The following is a 20,520-nucleotide window of genomic DNA, read 5'->3' on the forward strand; positions in this document are numbered from 1 at the left end:
AGGAGAAAGGTGGGAAAAGGAGGAGGAAAGGAGAAGGAAAAGAAGGAAAAATGGGAAAGGGAGGAGGAAAGGAGAAGAAAAGGAAGGAAGGAAGGAAGGAAGGTGGTAAAGGGAGGAGGAAAGGAGAAGGAAGGGAGGGAGGGAGGGAGGAAGGAAGGAAGGAAGGAAGACGACCAACTCTTTAATTACACCCACCTTTCTTTTCCCCCAGCCTGTCAAGTTGCAGCGGCTTCCCCCTTTTTCTTCTTTCGCAAACAGAAAAACAAAACAAAACCAAAACCATCCCACGGGTGAATTTAGGGATCTCCTGCCAATCGGTACAGAAAGCCACCTCCGGGTTGGGGTGGGGGCAGGCGGAGGGCGGGCGGGCGGGCGCCGCTCTGGGTCTTCCATCCAAGTGCCAAACGGTCTCGTCATTCCGAGCTTGCCGGATCCCTCGCCGGCCTTTCGAGGAGCGCCTCTGCCTCCGCGGAGCGCGATCTGCACCGGGCAAGGTGAAGAAGAAGAAGAAGAAGGGAGAAAGCAAGGGAAAAGCCCAGCCGCGGCCGAGCGCGGCAGGCGCGTCGGGGCGGCCAAGGCAGCACAACCCGCTCTCGATCGGGCGGGATCGGTGGCGGGGCGGAGAGAGCCCTTCCCTGGGCTCGGGAAGGCCACCTTTGCTCCGGGCTGCCCATCCATCCGGCAACCTCCAAAGCTGGCGCGGCCGAAGGACGAGATTGCCAGGTGTGACCCGAAGGTCACCAGATCCCGAAGTCGCACCTGTCTGCCGAGCCGCCTTCTCCCTCTCGCGGCGCCCCGTTTTAGCGAGGCAGGAGAAGAGGAGCGGCGGCGGGCGGGGGGAAAGAAGGGAAGAAGCGCCGGAAAGAGGCAGGGCTGCCCTGCCTCGCCGCCTTTAAGAGCTCTCCTGCCCACGGCCGGCGATTTGGGGGCGCTGGGAAGAAATCCCCCTTTCCTTGACCATGTCGCAAACTTCCGACAGGATGCGGTCCAACAGGGCAGGGATCCGAGCTGCTGTGGTGCTCATAGGGTTGTTGCACAAGTCCAGAAAGCAAAATAAAGAGAAAAGGTAATGCACCTGCCTTTTGGGGGTGTGGGGGTGTGGGGTGTGTGTGTGGGGGTGATGTATTCTAGGCTGCACGCTTTGGGTGGGTCATTTCTCCCACCCCTCCTGCCTGGGATTTGGGGCAGGGAAACAGGGGTGGGTGAAAGGGTGGGATTGTCAACATTGGGTGGGAGGAGGGGGGTCGAGATGTCAAACGAGCATTGGGCAGCCTTAGCTGTGGTGGTCTTAAAACTCCTCGTCCCGTTATCATTCTCAGAGGCGTGGGAGTGACCAAAAGCAGATTCCAATCTTGCAAAAAGTGTCTTGAAGCCAGATTTCACCCTCTTGGACTCTTAAAGTGGCACTGAGTTCCACTGGCACTCAGCTGACTGGCATTCAAAATTGAGATGCAGGACAGCCATACATATCGGCTTGTAAACCGCAGTTTGGATAAGCTGCCCTGACAAAATGGATGTTTCAGAACATTTTGCTGGGGATGATGACACTGAGAAAAGTTAACGAGGCGGGAGGGCAAGAGCATGATTTTAAAACGCTTTATTCAGTAAACAGTTTGCAGCGTGTTGTCTTCAAAACCTGAAAAACGCTCCGCTTTTCCTTTTGAGCCTTTGGTAATCATTCAGAATGTAGTTATTATATGGGATGGCAGGTGTAATTTACTTGAATTTCTCCCTTCCTCTCCTCTCTATAGGATTTAAAATACTCAATCTGAGGCCTTCAGATTTTCTTACCTGGCTAATTCTTTTTTTTTTTTTTTAGCTTTCCTTTCCAGCTAGACAACAAACGATTCAAAGTGAAAATAACAGGCACAGTTCTGGCATGATTGTGGGGCTGAGAGAAAACAATACAGTGGAAAAGTTCTTATGATTACGATTATAATGATGGAAGTTGGTTCTGGTAGCCACCAAGTTTCGGGAAACATCAGAACTCTTGTTATTTTGAAGTCAGCTCAAATGATTCCCTGCCAAAATAAGAAAGGACTGTTTAGTAGGAAGGGGTGTGTTTGACAAGGTAGCGTGGACAGGCTCCTGTTTATTTAGTGCATGCCACTTTAGGAAGCTGAATAGGTTATTGCTTCAAGGAGATTCACTCAAAAGAGTCTGGTGAGGGTCAAACAAATTATTTCAGCTAATATGTACTTTGGCTTGACAACAGAAAGGGACAAGGACTGTGGTCTAAGCTCTTGAAAGTAACACATTTCAGGTAAACTAGTAATGCAACCTTTGGGTCTACTATAAAACTGAGCTTCTTTGTGCTTGTTATCAGCGACACTTGTAACAAGAAGTGCTAATGGAACTTTTTAAAAATAATATGTGGCTGTAATCCTAAGGATTTTCCAGCTGATTTGTGTGGCTTATTATCTTTTTTATTTTCCTCCTTGTATTTATGTATCCCACCTCTCCCTTTTCCTCTCTGTAAATTGTCCTCAGTTTCTGAGAATAACAATACCTACAAGTGGTTAATTGTAGTTTGTTCTCCGAATGTAAGTAAACACTTAATATTTGTCACTGGCTCAGCTCACATCATACAAGGACACTTCACTGGGTCCTGAATTAACCTGTTTGTTGGGTTTGCATTGTGTGTTGACCGATAAACCAATCGAACAGGTCAGGTTCTTTTTAAGAGAATTAAAAAATTGATATATGACTAAGATAAGATTTTTAAAAGGCTAGTGTGTACTGCGGTTGTAGATTGGATCAGGTCTTCAAATGAATTGGTGTGTATATTCTATGAATGGTAGTGTTCCTCTCTGGCTTGAAGTTTTCTATTTTGGATCAAGAGAAGGAAGACTTGGGTTCAAATCTCCATCCAGTCATGAAAGAATAGAATGGAATAGAATAGAATAGAATAGAGTAGAGTAGAGTAGAGTAGAGTAGAGTAGAACAGAACTAAACTGAACTGAACTGAACTGAATTGAATTGAATTCTTTATTGGCCAAGTGTGATTGGACACACAAGGAATTTGTCTTTGGTGCATATGCTCTCAGTGTACATAAAGGAAAAAAATACACTCATCAAGAATCATAAGATGCAACACAGTGATAGTCATAGGTTACTAATAACCAATCAAATCATACTAGGAAACAAATAAAACAATATAAGTCATTGGATATTCGTAGATTTGGGGCTGGGTTTCTCAGCAGCATTGCAAGAATTAAAAGATGAATCATGATGATAATCCCAACTTGCTTTGGAGGTGTAAAAAGGCAGTAAATAAATACTGTATTTTCCCAATGCAGGAAGCCTTGTCCTATCTCAGTGGCCTTGTCAGAAAGTAAAAAAAAAAAAAAAGCTTTTATATTTCTGTTTATGATAAGCGTGATTACAAATAACACCATTACTTAGCTCAGAGAGTTTTAAAAGTAGAATCCGTGAAGTGTAAAATAAATGACTTTGATGGAAATCCTTCTTAAGATTCCTGGGGTGGTGGTAGAAAAAAACCTCACAATATACCAAGTCAGACAACATAAACATCCCCAATAAAGATGTGCGTAACAGCTGGTAGCCACCAGCAATCATAGCCATCTATGTTTCATTAAGCCCTTCCAGCTATTTGTCTTTCCAAGTATATAGCATTTCTAGCTGTTCATTAAGCAGTAGCTTGTAAAAACAGTTATTTCCGGATGAATATAATATTTGGAAGCCTAATGGTGGTCTACTTTGCTCTCTCAGATGCAGAGGGGAGAAGGTGACTGATTTTTCTCTCTCTAATGACTGAGATAGGTTGGGAAATCAGCCCAATTGCTCAACTATTTTGGGGCAAATCCAAATCTTTCAACGGCCAAAGCATCTGTTTTCTCCTATGAAAATGGGCTCCTATTTGTCAGGAGTGATTTAGAATTGCTTTCGAGTATATTTATTGTTGCAAAGGAAAAAAAATGAATAGCCTACTGTAGGGGGCATGACTCCCCTACCACTCGGACTCTCACTGAAGGCTTCGAAAAGACCCGTGATTTTTGGAACGACATCATTTCCAAGAATATTGAGGTCATCACCCATTGCAGGTGACTTCATTGCAAGTGATGGCAAAGAGGCGATTGTCATGTTTTCCCCCCCTCTTCTAGACAGGAATGACAATGACTCAACAGACGCTTCCTCTTTTTCTCATCCACATCCAATTCCCAATCTGAACAACTACCAGATGTATTGCATTTACAGACAGTCCTCAACTTACAAGGGCTCATGTAGTCTTTTAATGGCCCCGTAAGTCCCTTGCAACAGGGTGGAGTCAAGGAGTCAACCGAATGGAGCTGAGTGTTTCCTGGCCGGATCCCCTTCCTGTCACCAATGCAGAGTTCGCTGCTGATATTTACACGTTGTGTCCAGAGAGAGAAATATCTGCCGCTACCTAGGATCGAATTCACAGCCTCCTGATTGTGAGGCGAGAGCTCCACCTCTAGGCCACTGCACCACTCACAAGGGTTCACTTAGTGACCATTCAAAATTGCAACCACACTGTTGAAGCATCAAGGGAACTGAATCTTATTTACGATGGTTGCTGTGAGTCAGGGTCCTGTGATCAGTTTTGCAACTTTCTGACAAGCAAAGTCAATGGGAAAGCCAGATTCACTTAACAACCGGGTTAGTAATTTAATAACTGCAATGATTCACTTAATCACCGTGGCAAGAAAGATCATAAATGTGGCAAAATTCACTTTAACCACTATCTTGCTTAGCAACAGAAATTTTGGGCTTGATTGTCATATTTCAAGGACTTGTTCCTGGAACAATGTTTCTTAACCTTGCCCCCTTTTAACATATGTGGACTCCGACTCCCAGAATGCCTCAGCCGGATGCCTTTGCTTAGAATTCTGGTCATTGAAGTTCACGTTGGAAGTTGCCCTGGTTGCAAAATATTAATTGTACAGGTCGTCTTCAATTTGCAACTATTTATTTAGCGACTATTCGAAGTTACAATGGCTCTGAATAAACTTATAATTGGTTGTTGCACTTAGGACTGTGGCACCATTTTCCATGGTCACATAATCAATATTTGGGTGCAACCGATAGGTAGAGTATTTACAAAGATTGCACTCTCCCTGGGTCATAATGATTGCCATTTGTAACTTTCCCAGACGGCTTCCAACAAGCAGTGGGGGAAGCCAGATTTGCTTAACAACTTTATGATTTGTTGAACAATTGCACTGTTTTGCTTAACAAAATATCATAACATTGAGCGGGACCCACTTAACAAATGCTTGCTTTTATTTGCTTGTTTTGCAGTGGGAATTCTGGTCTTGATCGTAGTTGTAAGTTGAGGACTACCTGTATGTTACCATTTAGCAGTATCACAGTATTATCTCTCTTAGATTAATTTAGTGCCTCATTCCAGTGATCCCCAACCTTTCCAGCTTGGTGACCTGTCAGCTCGGTGTGTGTGTGTGTGTGTGTGTGTGTGTGTGTGAGAGAGAGAGAGAGAGAGAGAGTGGCAAACACACAAGCACGAACACAGCTCCATTTGTGCAAGTGGCACGTCGCACACCCTCCACGTGCACAAATGAAGCTTTGTACGCAAGCCGAGGGTGCTTCATGCACGAAGCTGCACTCACGTGTGGCAGTCACTTGTGCTCACTTGAAGCTCCACTCACACAAGCAGAGGGCGCTTGTGGTCATGGGCAAAGCTCTAGTGTGAGTGGCAGGCACTTGCGTGTGAAGGGAGCTTCGCATGTGAGCATAAGAACCTCTGCTCAAGAGCCTTCCAGTTGCATGAGTGGAGCTTCACGTGAGCACACACGTGCCCATTTCTTCTGCCGCCCGGTTTGAAACAGGCTGCAGCCCGGTGGTTGGGGGAACCCTGTGTTATTCCTTCGGTGGCCATCTTGGTGTTTTTTTGGAAACTCACATGCAAAGTAGAAAGGCAGTCTGATGGTTTCCCTCCAGCTCCATGCGTTTTCTGAGGGACTGCTTCTGACAACAGAAGTTCAGCTGAAGTCCCAAGAAAGTGCACAATTTGTTTTGGTCCTTTTTGCTTACTATCAAATGGCAACTATGGCCATATGGCAACTATGAGCCTTGGTGGCGCAGTGGTTAGAATGCAGTACTGCAGGCTACTTCTGCTGACTGCCGGCTGCCTGCAATTTGGCAGTTCGAATCTCACCAGCTTCAGGGTTGACTCAGCCTTCCATCCTTCCGAGGTGGGTAAAATGAGGACCTAGGTTTTTGTGGGCAGTTGGCCACACACCACTAGCCCCCTCCCCAGGGTCAATCACAACCCTGATGCAGCCCTCAATGAAATTGAGTTTGACACCCCTGTTTTAATGGCTATATATGGCTGAGGCAAACTGTCCACAGCCTGAAGTTCGATCCTGACAGGGCACCAGATTGACTCAGCCTTCTATCCTTAGAAGGTCACTAAAATGAGGACCCAGATTTGTTGGGGGCAATATGCTGACTGTGTAAACAGCTTAGAGAGGGCTGTAAAGCACGGTGAAGCAGTATATAAGTCTAAGTGCTATTGCTGTTGCTATGGCAACAAGAAAAGTGATAAAATGGGGGCGAGACTCACTTAATAACTGTCTTGCTTAGCAATGAGCTGTATTGTGGTCATAAGTCAAGGACTACCTGTATGTAAAGAAAGAAGCATTTTGAGGCCATTCCTCCTAATATATGCATTTTTGTATAGATGTCCCCCAATTCTGTTATTTTGTAGAGATTTTTGCGCGTGTTGGGGCTGGAGGTAGATAATCTGTTTGCCATAATCCAAGGCTTTTTTGTGTGTGCACTTGTTTCCCTGTGGATTTTATTTTGGTGCACAATTTTCCCCATTATGCATTTTTGTATGTGTTCTTTGAGTGATAAATTGCATTGCCAATTTGCAGATATAAATATATAATGTCACTTTACACTGTAGGGAAAACCCATTTCCCCAGAAGAATTTAAACGGGGGAGGTGGGAAATCATTTCTGCAGTTCTGATTTCTCAGGAGTAAAAAAAAAAATCTATGCATTTGTATAGAAATATGTGTACGTTGCCCCCAGGGGTAGGATTCAAATTTTTTAACAACCAGTTCTGTGGGTGTGGCTTAGATGGTGGGCATGGCTTGGTGGTCATGTGACTGGGTGGACATGGCTCGGTGGTCATGTTATTATTGGCTGGGCGTAGCCAGCTCAATATCACTCACATCGAGGCACGCATCTCCTCGCCTGGCCTCTCATGACTGTGGGGATGCTGCAATAGTCGTAAGTGTGGAAAATGGTCATAAGTCACTTTTTTCAGTGCCATTATAACTTTGAATGGTCACTCCACACAAGCGAAACACCCGTAAAGGAGGGGGGGGGGAAATTCCAGAGAAGTTCCTGAGACAGGAAGTCTAGTCCTGCCAAGAATGTAATAAGGGTTAACGGAGAGGCAGTTTCTGTAAGCAACACCAGAATGTTTCCTTCCTGCCTTCCTTACAGGATTAGGCCAGTAATTTCTTCTAACAACTGGTTCTCTGAACTGCTTAGAATGTTAATAACCATTTCTAGCCAGGTGCAAACTGGTAGAATCCCACCCCTGCGTCACCCTAATCAAAAGGCTTGAGTGGTTCACAACAACAACCAGGCCAATGCATCCTAATAAGTAAGACCTAATAGCACTTAGCACTTATATACCGCTTCACAGTGCTATACAACCCTCTCTATGCGGTTTAGAGTCAGCATTAGTGGTGGGATTCAAAATTTTTTACCACTGGTTCTGTGGGCAGGGCTTCTTGGGCATGGTGTGGCTTGGTGGGTGTGGCTTGGTGGGAGAGGCAGGGGAAGGTTACTGCAAAATTCACATTCCCTCCCCACCCCACTAACCTGCTTTCTCCTGTACAGGGCAACAAAAGAAGACCCAGCCAATCAGCTGGGACTTGGGAGGCAGATAATAGATGGGGCCTGTCAGAGGTGGCATTTGCTGGTTCTCCAAACTACTCAACATTTCCGCTACCAGTTCTCCAGAACGGGTCAGAACCTGCTGAATACCACCTCTGGTCAGCATGTTGCTGTCAAGAAATCTGGGTTCTCATTTTAACGACTTTGGAAGGTTGGACGGCTGAGTCAACCTGGAGCCCCGTCAGCATCAAACTCCAGGCTTTGGACAGAGTTTGCCTCAGTCGTATATAGCCATTCAAACTGGGGTGTCAAACTCAATTTCATTGAGGGCCGCATCAGGTTGGATTGACCTCCAAGGGGGGATGTGGCTGACTGGGTGGGTGTGGCCAACTTGATACCACTCACTGGTCATGGTCGACTGCGTGGGTGTGGCCAGTTTGATGCCACTCCCTAAACTGCTGGCATGTTTCCTCTTCGCACTAGGTAGACCGGGCCGAAGTGATATGGGCTGGTCCCTTACATTTTCCAGGACAGCTTTGTGGGTCGGATCTGACCACATAATGGGCTGGATCTGGCCCACGGGCCTTGTGTGGGAAACCCCTGCATTAAAAGCATATGAATAATCATAATCATGGAAGCCCTAAAACCGGATATACATTTAGGAACAGACCCGTTACAAGTAGTCCTCAACTTATGACCACAACAGAGGTCCAAGTTTTCATTGGTAAGCAAGACAGTTGTTAAGTGAATTGTGTCCCCTTTTTATGATCTGTTTTTGTCACAATTAAGCAAATCACTGCCGTTCTTAAGAGAATTGTGTGGTTGTTAAGTGACTCTATCAGAAGTGAGGTTACAAATGGGAAGGTTGCAAATAGTGATCACTTGACCTTCCCAGGACAGTGCAACTATCATAAATACACCGACCATGTATTTGCGTGACCATGGGGAAATACTTCAGTTTTTTTCATTCTGTCCCTCCTTTTGCATCCTTTCTTGAATGATTCTATTCCACCATTTCTTTGATAACAATGTGACTCTTGTCCCCCAGCGAGTTGTCCTATTGCGAGTTGGCCATAGTGAGTTGCCCAGTGGCAAGTTGGCTATGGTGAATTGCCCAGTGGCAAGTTGGCCATGGTGAATTGACCATGGTTAATTGTCCAGTGGTGTGTTGGCTGTGATGAGTTGGCCATGGTGAATTGTCCAGTGGCAAGTTGGCTATGGTGTGTTGGCCATGGTGAATTGTCCAGTGGCGTGTTGGCCATAGTGAGTTGGCTGCAACGAGTTGGCTGTGGCAAGTGGTCCCATTCCGCGTTCAAAGACTGTGTGGTCCTTGATGGCCCTCTGAGCTTGGTGGTTTTCTTGCAGACATTTCATTATCTAGCACTGTTGATGTTCCCTAGATGGGTAATGAGACATCTGCAAGTAAACCAGGACCTCACAGTTTCTATTTCCTGCAAAATCCTTTTTTAGCAAAACCATGTTTGGAGAAATGGGTAAGGAACACCTCAGTTAAAGGAATGAATTGCCTCGGTTTGTCTATAGAGCAAAAGGCCCTTTCATTCTCCTTCATTTTGAAGAAAAAGAGAGCAGCTGAGAGTGAGGGTGAAAGAGAAAGATTGATTTCCTCCAGCGCCTCTTAATTCTATTTGTTTAGATGTGTTAGTGCCTGTTGGTTTGATTCATAGTATCTGCTACCGTTTTGTGAGACACGGCAATCTCCATATTGCAAGGGGTGAAATTCTCATCTGAACCAGTTTCACATGGGCTCATTCATTTATATCTCTGAATATATGGTACCATCTTCCTATCAATCTCTGTGTTCTTTTTTTTAAATAAAAAAGCAATAGAATAATCTCTCTATATAAAAGCGAAATACCACTCGCGCATCATCACAAAGTCTCCAGAACTGTAAAGCCTACAAAATTGAAACTTGGCACGTATGCTCTTCTTGGCTTCTAGGGGCTCACTAAGGAAGGATTTTTTGAAATGAGCATCAGAGCATTAATACTTCGTATATTATTATTAACATGCTCTGATGCTAAGGAGTTCTATTCCCCTTCCCCACCTGGAAAGAAAGCTGTACCAAATGCAAAACACAAGCAGAGGAGAGGAGTTTCAGTTTCAGTTTTAGTTTCATAGCACCAAGCAGCTTTAGTACAGAACAGTTGAGTTAAGCCACGCCCAGGCTCCTTTCAGTTTCCAAACAGCCCTCAATTCTCTCACACACTGACATGACACTGGCCAGATGAACACCGATGAATGCTGATAGGCAGAGGCAGAATTCCCCCCCCCCCTATTTTTGAGTAGTTCGGAGAACCGGCAAATCCCACCTCTGACTGGCCCCACTCCCATCTATTCTCTGCCTCCCAAGTCCCAGCTGATTGGCTGGGTCTTCTTTTGTTGCCCTGCACAGGAGAACGGAGCTGAAAAGCAGGTTAGTGGGGTGGGGAGAGAATGGGGATTTTACAGTAACCTTCCCCCAGGAGTGGGCAGGGAATGGAGATTTTGTAGTATCCTTCCCCTTCCCCTTCCACGGCCATCAAGCCACGCCCACAGAACCGGTAGTAAAAAAATTTGAATCCCACCACTGGTCCAACCCACTTCACAGGGATTCTTGTGTGGAAAATAGGAAGAGGAAGGAACGTTATATATTATTCTGCCTTTATTATTTTGATAAATATCCTTGGGTTATTTAAAGAATAATGGAGGCAGGATAAAACTAAATATAAAGAAAAATTAGTGTTGTATTTCAACTCTTTCTCTTCATTCTCCTCTGAGGAAAAAAAAATCACCTATTTTATCTGTTGTTACCTGGACTACAACAGCTGTAAATTCTTAAAACAGATGCTCTGTATTGTTTTTGTACTTGGAATTTCTCATTTTTACATGAAGGTGAATCGGGCTGCAATGTGAATTGAGGTAAGCTATACAAATTGCATTAACAGTAGTGTCTTAATGAGTTATATATTATTTATTCATTTAATCAATGTGTATGATTGCCCATCTTTCCAAGTGACTCTGGGCAACAAACAAAGTTAGATAAAAATAAAAACAATTACAGCCATAAACACAAAAATTAAAATGCCTGGCAGCCGAGGAAGATGCCACAATTGAGTTGCTAGTATAGCCAGGAGACAGATCCTTCCATATACTTGGCCCCTTGAATCTGGATGCAAAACCAGACAGAAACAGATTGGATATATATCTTATTATTATATACAACATAAATATAATTTACTTAATTATAAATAATTGATAAAAAAGAAGCAATTTGAATTTGATCCAGGCTAGAAACCAACAGATGGTGAGTTCCAATTCCACCTTAAGCATGAAAATGGGCTGGGTCACTGGGCCAATCACCAGGAGACTGTGAGTTCTAGTCCTGCCTTAGGCATAATAGCCAGCCGGGTCACTTTGGGCCAATCACCAGGAGACTGTGAGTTCTAGTCCTGCCTTAGGCATAATAGCCAGCTGGGTCACTTTGGGCCAATCACCAGGAGACTGTGAGTTCTAGTCCTGCCTTAGGCATGATAGCCAGCTGGGTCACTTTGGGCCAATCACCAGGAGACTGTGAGTTCCAGTCCTGCCTTAGGCATGATAGCTAGATGTGTCATTTTGAGCAAATCACCAGGAGACTGTGAGTTCTAGTCCTGCCTTAGGCATGATTGCCAGCCGGGTCACTTTGGGCCAATCACCAGGAGACTGTGAGTTCTACTTCTGCCTCAGGCATGATAGCCAGCCGGGTCACTTTGAGCCAATCACCAGGAGACTGTGAGTTCTAGTCCTGCCTTAGGCATGATAGCTAGATGTGTCATTTTGAGCAAATCACCAGGAGACTGTGAGTTCTAGTCCTGCCTTAGGCATGATTGCCAGCCGGGTCACTTTGGGCCAATAACCAGGAGACTGTGAGTTCTAGCATATCACCAGGAGACTGTGAGTTCTAGTCCTGCCTTAGGCATGATTGCCAGCCGGGTCACTTTGGGCCAATAACCAGGAGACTGTGAGTTCTACTTCTGCCTTAGGCATGATAGCCAGCCGGGTCACTTTGGGCCAATCACCAGGAGACTGTGAGTTCTAGTCCTGCCTTAGGCATGATAGCCAGCCGGGTCACTTTGGGCCAATCACCAGGAGACTGTGAGTTCTAGTCCTGCCTTAGGCATGATAGCCAGCCGGGTCACTTTGGGCCAATCACCAGGAGACTGTGAGTTCTAGTCCTGCCTTAGGCATGATAACTATAGTTTGTAAGTTTGCCCAAGTTTTGAGTTACAACCACTCAATCAGCAACCATTCAAAGTGACAGCGACTTATGACTGTTTTTCACACATACGACTGTTGTAACATCCCTGCAGTCACGTCATCAGAATTCGGACTCTTGGCAACTGTCCTGTGTTTATGACGGTAGCAGTACCCCTGGGTCATTTGATTGCCTTTTACGACCTTCTGACAAGCAATGCCAATGGGGAAGCCAGATTCACTTAACAACCGTGTTACTAACTTAACAAATGCAACGATCCACTTAACAACTGCGGCAAGCAAGGTCATAAACCGGGAGAAAACTCCCTTATCAAACGTCTTGCTTAGCAATGGAAATTTCTGGGCTGCCTTGTGGACGTAAGTCGAGGACTACTCGTCCCGAATATTCAGATGTCTCTTGCACACCTTATAAAATCTCTCCCCATCAAGAAGGGGAAGATTTATCTGCAGTCGAGCAGAATATAGATTGTTGAATTTTGCTGTGTTAAACTCTGTTCTTTTCTTCAGCTAATGGGCTTGGTTTGAACTGGTAGAAACCACACCTTCCTTTCTCACTTCTTTCTTGCAAGCACTTTTTGACATTCAGGCAAGGAATGTGCAATCTTCTTTTCAGGGCATTCACACTACTCCCACCCCAACTTCTAATATCCAGAGGAGTAGCGCTTTGATGTTCAATCCAGATGGCTCTTCCTCTTTGTTTCTGGGCGATTCCCTTCTCCTTCAGCAACTGAACTCCCTAGCACCAAAGTGAGTAAAATTGAAGCCCAGCAAACAGGAGGGTCAGCTAGACTTCTTTACTAGCAAAATCTACAGTTGCAAATGGATTGCTGTCACTTTCTTTTTTCTCCAAGATAAAAGACAAAGCTCCCCCCTGCAGAGATCTCTTTCCCAGCACAATCAATCACACACTGGCTTCTTAATTTGAATGATCAGCCAATCATATGGCTCTTTTCCTGCCCAGACAACTTTGCAGGAAAAAAAAGAGAAGGATTTCAACCTGTTGAAGTTAATCTGTAGGTTCCCAAAACTTAGAGGGGATGGGATTGGGTGCACTTACTTATGTCAAAGTGGGTTGTGATTTTTTTTTTTTTAATGATGGGTTCACACTGATGTCAACTGAACAGATTTTAAAAGGTTTACTGAACTTTTGTGTTAAAGGAAGAAAAATCCAGTCTAGTTCCAAGCTAGGAGAAAAATAAATAAACGGAGGCTGGCTAAAAGGAAAGAAGGTCTCTGTTTATTTGGTTTCCAGAAATTTCAGGGACAGCAGCATTTTTTGGGGGGTGGCTGGTCAAATGGCAGAGTGAGTGGATGGCTCTTTAGCGGGTGATTGAGATGCTCCAGGGGGTTGTGCAATGTAGTGAGCCTTGTGTCCTTTACTATTCCAGTGGTGGTGGATTTATCCTATCATGTCTTAAAGGTTCTGTCCTGTCCTTAGAATTTGGGTGAGGGAATGTAGATTTTAATCCCATCAACTCCAACCTTCTGTCTGTGCAGTTTATTTATGAATAGATTGGCCCAGTCTTCCTGAATGGATACAAAATCTGCCCAGCCTCTTCAAGTTTCTTTGTTTGAAGTTTTTGTCCTATGGAAGGAAGGCTGGGTCTACTTTCTGCCTTTGTTAAGATTTTTTGTCTATTTCTCCTTTGGGAAAATATAATACTCTGCTTAATATTAAGAATAAAGAATCTTTTAATCTGAGGGAGGGACTTCCAACAGGTTTGCAAGATGCACATAGATGGACATTCACACAACTAGTCCTTGATTGAGAACCATTCACTTAGAGAGCATTTAAAGTTACAATGACACTGGAAAAAAAGTGACCAGTGACCATTTTTCACACTTAACAACCGTTGCAGCATCCCTGCGGTCATGTCCTCAAAATTCGGACACTTGGCAACTGGCGGGTTTATCACAGTTGCGGTGTCCCAGGCAGTGGTGGGATTCAATTTTTTTTTACTACCGGTTCTGTGGGCATGGCTTGGTGTGCGGGGTGTGGTTTGGTGGGCATGGCTTGGTGGGCATGGCAGGGGAAGGATACTGCAAAATCCCCATTCCCTCCCCACCCCACTAACCTCCTTTCCATCTCCATTCTCCTGTGCAGGGCAGTAAAAGAAGACCCAGCCGATCAGCTGGGTCTCAATGGGAGGCAGAGAGTAGATGGGGACGGGGCCAGTCAGAGGTGGGATTTGCCAATTCTCTGAACTACTCAAAATTTCCGCTACCGGTTCTCCAGAACTGGTCAGAACCTGCTGAATACCCACCTCTGGTCATGTGATCATGTGATCCCCTTTTGCAACCTTTGGACAAGGGAAGGGAAGCCAGAGTTACTTAACAACCATGTTACGAACTGAACAACTGCAGCGATTCACTTAACAGCAGTGGCGAGAAAAGTTGTAAAATGGGGCAAAACTCAAGTTATGAGCTGTCTCACTTTGCAACAGAAATTTTGGGCTCAATTGTCATAAGTAGAGGAATACCTGTACATAATAACTGTACCCTATTCACGTCTTTTTTTCTCTTCTTTAAAAAATATCCCTCTTATTGGCAAAACAAACAAAATTATACAAATAATTTATAAGCCAAATCTCCAAAAGAACATATTACATTTTACAGGTGAATTGTGGGAAAAACGTATTAAGGTTAGATTTTAACGTCTTTTGATTTACTTTTCTCCCATGCCGCATTGTGACATGATAATAAAACAAGGCTGCATTCGAGGGGAGGCTAGACTGCCATGTGCCATGGATGCTTTACTTAGATCCTGCATGAGTGTTGAGGACTCAGTATCTTAAATGGTTCCTTCGAACTGTGATTCTATGGAGACATTTATGTTTAAAAATCAGGCATCAAGAAAATGTTTATGTAGTAGAGAAGTGTAGGTTCAAAAAAGATGTGTATTTAAATGAATATGCTGGAGAAGTTGCAAGTCAACTCCTCTGTCTATTGAAGAAAGTTTCTTTTATTCATCAATCAAACATCCTTTTTTATAGCTGTCCAACACACCTAGTGACTCCAGGTGACTCACACCATTAAAATTCTGCAATATAAAAAGTTATGAGGGTCAAACTGATCAAACTACCAAACTACTTTAGCTTACCAACTCGAACAAATGGAATGGGTTTATATGGATCCACAGACACAGAAGAATTATATGTTGTATTTTGTAATTATGATTTATGATTCTGGAAGTGTGTATTTCTGTGTGTGAAGGCAGCGATCCCCAACCTTTCTGGCTTTGCAGACTGGGGGAGATGGGATGGTTTTGCACAAGCAGCGGGCACAGGTGTTTGCATGTGCAGCTGCATTTGCACAACTGTCAGGCAGAAGTTGCCCTTTGCTTGCACAGTCATAAAAGGGTCATCGTTCTCCACCTCTGCATTAGATGAATTCGGTTCTACCTTCAGGAATATTATGGAAGGACGACCTTAAATGAATGTGTTCTTGTATAAATAGTGTAAGAACTCATCTTTTAATTGCCTAAGCCGCTCAAGATTTCTCCAAAAGAATTGTTTATTTCATTGTGTGATGTATGCACCTTTGGCTGATAAATTGCCCGAGAAATGGATGATGAATCATTTTATTAATGACCTAAAAATTCTTCAACTGGACAGTTCCTAGGCTACAACTGCTTATGTCAGGAGGGAAGTGAAATTACCTTCCTTGCAGCTGGGATGGTTTTTTTCTTTTCTTTTTATCCTTGGCTGAAGATAGACCTGCCATTTGCATTAATCAACTTCATACTATTCTCCTTGGTAGACCTTCCAAGGGGCTTGGGGTTACCTGCCAGCCTGGATGCATTTCCAATTTAATCTCTGGGGCTTTATGTTTGCTCAGCAGGCTGCTGTGTCCAATTAGTTTTCAATCCACTCAATTTCTTTTGGTGACAAACCAGAGGGTCAAATTGAAGCGCGTAGAATAATCCTTCATACGCCCTGTGTCATGGTTCCGAGTGATCATCATAATCTTTTAATGACCCCATAATCCCTTGCGGGGTGGAGTCTGGGCAACTGAATGGAGCTGAGTGTTTACTGGCCGGATGCCCTTCCTGTTGCCAATACAGAGTTTTGTTCAGCAGCTATATTCGAATTGTGCCCAGAGAGAGAAATATCTATCTCTACCTAGGATCGAACTCACAGCCTCCTGATTGATGAGGCGAGAGCTTCACTTCTAGGCCGCTGCACCATCATGGTTCCAAGTAATGCTCCCGACCAATTCAAGACTGAGGCCTTGGCTTCCTCAAAAATCCTGCTTATTGGGTACATCCTATGGTCAAAGGTGAAACCAACACTGAATAATTCCTGCAGTTCTGGTATAATTAAAGGATGGATACTGGCCACCCCACCTCATGTCACAGGTCACATTAGCCAACCAAGCAGGTGATGAACTTCTCAGCACTCCTTCCTAGGGTTGCTAGGGCATGTTGATCTGACCTTGGTTCTCAGGAGCCTTATCAGTGTTACATCTGGTACATGGGAGGAAAACTATCTACATTCCATAAGTTGCCCCCACACCATAAGTATGGCAACTGAGAAACGAAGCAAGAAAAATATGGCTTCAGCTAGAGTCATTTCAGAGTTTCCATCCTGTATACAGGGAGTGCTTGACTTACAACAGTTCACATAATGACCGTTTGAAATTGATCGTTCTTAAAAAAACTTCGAGTGTTGGAGTATTCACAACTTCTGGAGGCAGGTCATTCGATTGATTAATTGTTCTATCTCTCAGGAAATTTCTCCTTAGTTCTAGGTTGCTTCTCTCCTTGATTAGCTTCCACCCATTACTTCTTGTCCTGCCTTTAGGTGCTTTGAAGAATAGGTTGATCCCCTCTTCTTTGTGGCAGCCCCTGAGATATTGGAATACTGCGATCATGTCACCCCAGTCCGTTTTTCATTAAACTAGACACACCTAATTCCTAAAACTGTTTTCTCAAACTGTTCTCACAAATTAAAACAGAGAGAGGAGAGGGGGGAAGGGAGGGAGGGATAGAAAGAAAGAAAGAAAGAAAGAAAGAAAGAAAGAAAGAAAGAAAGAAAGAAAGAAAGAAAGAAAAGAGAAAGGTGGGGGATTGTTAAGTCCTATTATACTGTCATGGCTGCCATGCATTTTCCCATTGCTCTGAAACTTAGCTAAATCAGCGAAGGAAGATAATGCTCTACCCATGAGGCTTTTATCAAAATGCTCTCCTTATTTGAAATACCTCTTCGAGACACTTGAGCATATTTTTGTTTCTTTCCCAGAGTCTTTTCATTTTCCTGCAAATCTACAGGAGAGCCCATGAGCGCAGAGGCTTGACCAGCATGGATTATACTCAGAATTAAACTACTGTACTCACCTTCTCTTCTAACCTTTTCATTTCCTTGAGTCTTTATGATTGAAAATCAATTCATTTCAGTCTACCTGAGACCACGGGGGTTTCTTGGAATTTGGGAAATATGTCTGCCTGCACCAATGGCAAATTATGGCCCTCTTTTGTGTCTGTAGGTGATTTAAATCTTGCAATTAATGTAGTCCCAGATTTACAGCAATTCATTTAGTGACTGTTTGAAGTTACAATCGCACTGAAAAAAGTGACTTAACAAATTCCACAGTTTGATTACTTTTTTTTTTTGTTTACTTATGAACACATTGATGACCACTAAATCGGATGGATTTAAAAGACCTGTAAATTTATGAAAGTTAGGTCTGTAAAGAAATACCTTTTTGAATTCTTAAGGTTACTGTCAGCTTTGGAAGCCAGAGTGAGATCCGATGCTCCCACGCTGCCACAATTGAGCCTGGGAAAGTGGGAGGGGGGAATTCATTGGAGTATAACCAGTTAGACATAATAATATTCTTTTTCTGATTCAAGGTCAGGTCGTGTTGCACATAAGTTGGGATGGATGGTGATTGGTTATGTGACGCAGTGATGGGTGCAGGGGATGGATTTGTAGTTTTTGCTTATTGTAAGGAAGCCTGAACTTTCAGATTCGGGATTCCACATTTGTGCCAGTTACTATCCAAATAAAAAGAAACCTTTGAGAAGAGGTCTGTTTCGCAGTTATTGGGCGGAATGGAGGTTTGCTGGAACGCTGACAGTTGCCTCAGAATTGGGAGTAGCATGCCTGTCCATTTGTTTAGTGACTGTTAGGGGCACTAAAAAAAGGGACTTATGACTGTTTTTCACACTTATGACAGTTGCATCATCCCCATGATCGTGCGATCAAAATTCAGACGCTTGGCAACTCATACAGGTGGTCCTCGATTTATGACCAAAACTCAGCCCAAAATTTATGTGGCTAAAATGAGGCATTGGTTAAGTGAGTTTTGCCTTCTTTTACGCCTTTTTTTTTTGCCACACTTGTGAAGTGAATCGTTGTATTTGTTAAGTTAGTGATACCGTCGTTAAGTGAACCTGGCTTCCCCTTTGACTTTGTTTATCAGAAAGTCACAAAAGCGGGTCACAGGGCCCCGGGATGCTACGAACGTCATAAATATGAGCCAGTTGCCAAGCATCTGAATTTGGATCACGTGACCCTGGGGGTTGCTACAGAGGGATAGAATCAAGATCACGTGAAGTGTTAATGCCACTTTATAATGCCTTACACCTGCATCCAGTTTTGGTCACCATATCCTAAAAAGTTGTAGAGCCTCTGGAAAGAGTGTGGAGAGGAGCCACAAAGATGATTAGGGGGCTGGAGGCTAAAACATATGAAGAATGGTTGAAGGAGTTGAACATGGCTAGTCTAGTGAAAAGAAGGACTAGCAGTGTTCCAATAGAATGGAATGGAATGGAATAGAATGGAATAGAATATGGAATGGAATGGAATAGAATAGAATAGAATAGAATAGAATAGAATAGAATAGAATAGAATAGAATAGAAATTCTTTATTGGCCAAGTGTGATTGGACACACAAGGAATTTGTCTTGGTGCAAATGCTCTCAGTGTACATAAAAGAAAAGAAACATTCATCAAGAATCAAGAATCATAAGGTACAAACTTCATGATAGTCATAAAGTACAATAAGCAATCAAATCATGCTAGGAAACGGTCAATATAAATCATAAGGATACAAACGAGAAAGTTACAGTCATACAGTCCCAAGTGGGAGGGGATGGGTGATAAGGAGTGATGAGAAGATTAACAGTAATATTAGTGCAGACTTTGTAAATAGTTGGGCAGTGTTGAGGGAATTATTTGTTTAGCAGAGTGAAGGTGTTTGGGGAAAAACTGTCCTTGTGTCTGGTTGTTCTGGTGTGCAGTGCTCTATAGCGTCATTTTGAGGATAGGAGTTGAAACAGTTTATGTGAGGGGATGTGAAGGGTCTGTAAATATTTTCACAGCCCTCTTTTTAACTTGTGCAGTATACAGGTCCTCGATTGAAGGCAGGTGGGTAGTAATTGTTTTTTCTGCAGTCCTAATTATCCTCTGAAGTCTGTGTCTGTCCTGTTGGGTTGCAGAACCAAACCAGGCAGCTATAGAGGTGCAGATGACAGACTCAATAATTCCTCTGTAAAACTGTATCAGCAGCTCCTTGGGCAGTTTGAGCTTTCTGAGTTGGTGCAGAAAGACCATTCTTTGTTGTGCTTTTTTGATGGCATTTTTGATGTTAGTTGTCCATTTTAGGTCATGTGTTATAGTAGAACTTAGAAATTTGAAGGTCACTACTGTTGATACTGTGTTGTCTAGTATTGTAAGAGGTGGTAGCATGGGAGGGTATGGGAATATTTGAGGGGCCCCCACAAAGAAGAGTGGGGGTCAACCTATCCTCCAAAGCACCTGAAGGCAGGACAAGAAGCAGTGGATGGAAACTAATCCAGGAGAGAAGCAACATCGAACTAAGGGGGAACTTTCCTAACAGCGAGAACAATTAATCAGTGGAATAGCTTGCCTTCAGAAGCTGTGGGTGCTCCATCACTGGCAGTTTTAAAGAAGAGATTGAACAACCTTTTGTCTGAAATGATATAGGATTTCCTTCCTGAGAAGGGGGTTGGACTAGAAGACCTCCAAGGTCCCTTTCAACTCTGTTATTCTGTTCTAATGACAAAGCACTGGCATATTATGTACTTGAGTAGTGAGAATGACATCGCTCTGCTGGCCAATGTGCTGCTAAATTGCTTTTGTGTACCTTTTCCAACCCCACCCCCCCCAAGCAGTTTGATTGACAGGCTAGAGATGAAAACCTCTGCCCCTTTCTAGCCTGACAAGTGAATTCTCATCATTCTTAAGTCTGTTTTAGACATTTATTTACTTGTGAATTGATGTAGTAATTACAGATATATACGCCTGCCCCTTCAGTCATCAAGAGTTTAGCTCCAAGTGGCTGATGAACAAGAAAATTACTCTCTTCCATCCATCCAATTTACAGTGCAGCCCATGTCCATGACCAACTCTGGGTGGCAAATAGAATTAAGATAGAATAAAAGCAA

At 43.7% G+C, this 20,520-nt stretch overlaps 1 protein-coding gene across 1 annotated transcript in view; it reads left to right on the forward strand.

Annotated features, from left to right (window-relative positions):
- The first annotated feature begins 329 nt into the window (after positions 1-329).
- The window catches only part of RAP1GAP2 (RAP1 GTPase activating protein 2), a 169,661-nt gene continuing 149,470 nt past the window's right edge, over positions 330-20,520 (forward strand). The window contains exon 1 of the mRNA XM_087926211.1: positions 330-1,066. Within this exon, the coding sequence (XP_087782337.1) occupies positions 960-1,066 (107 nt within the window). The 5' untranslated portion in view covers positions 330-959. The remainder of the gene's footprint in view (positions 1,067-20,520) is intronic.

The sequence above is a fragment of the Pseudonaja textilis genome, chromosome 1, assembly GCF_049901715.1.
Source record: "Pseudonaja textilis isolate UNSWEBS1 chromosome 1, rPseTex1.2, whole genome shotgun sequence".
Taxonomy (NCBI): domain Eukaryota; kingdom Metazoa; phylum Chordata; class Lepidosauria; order Squamata; family Elapidae; genus Pseudonaja; species Pseudonaja textilis.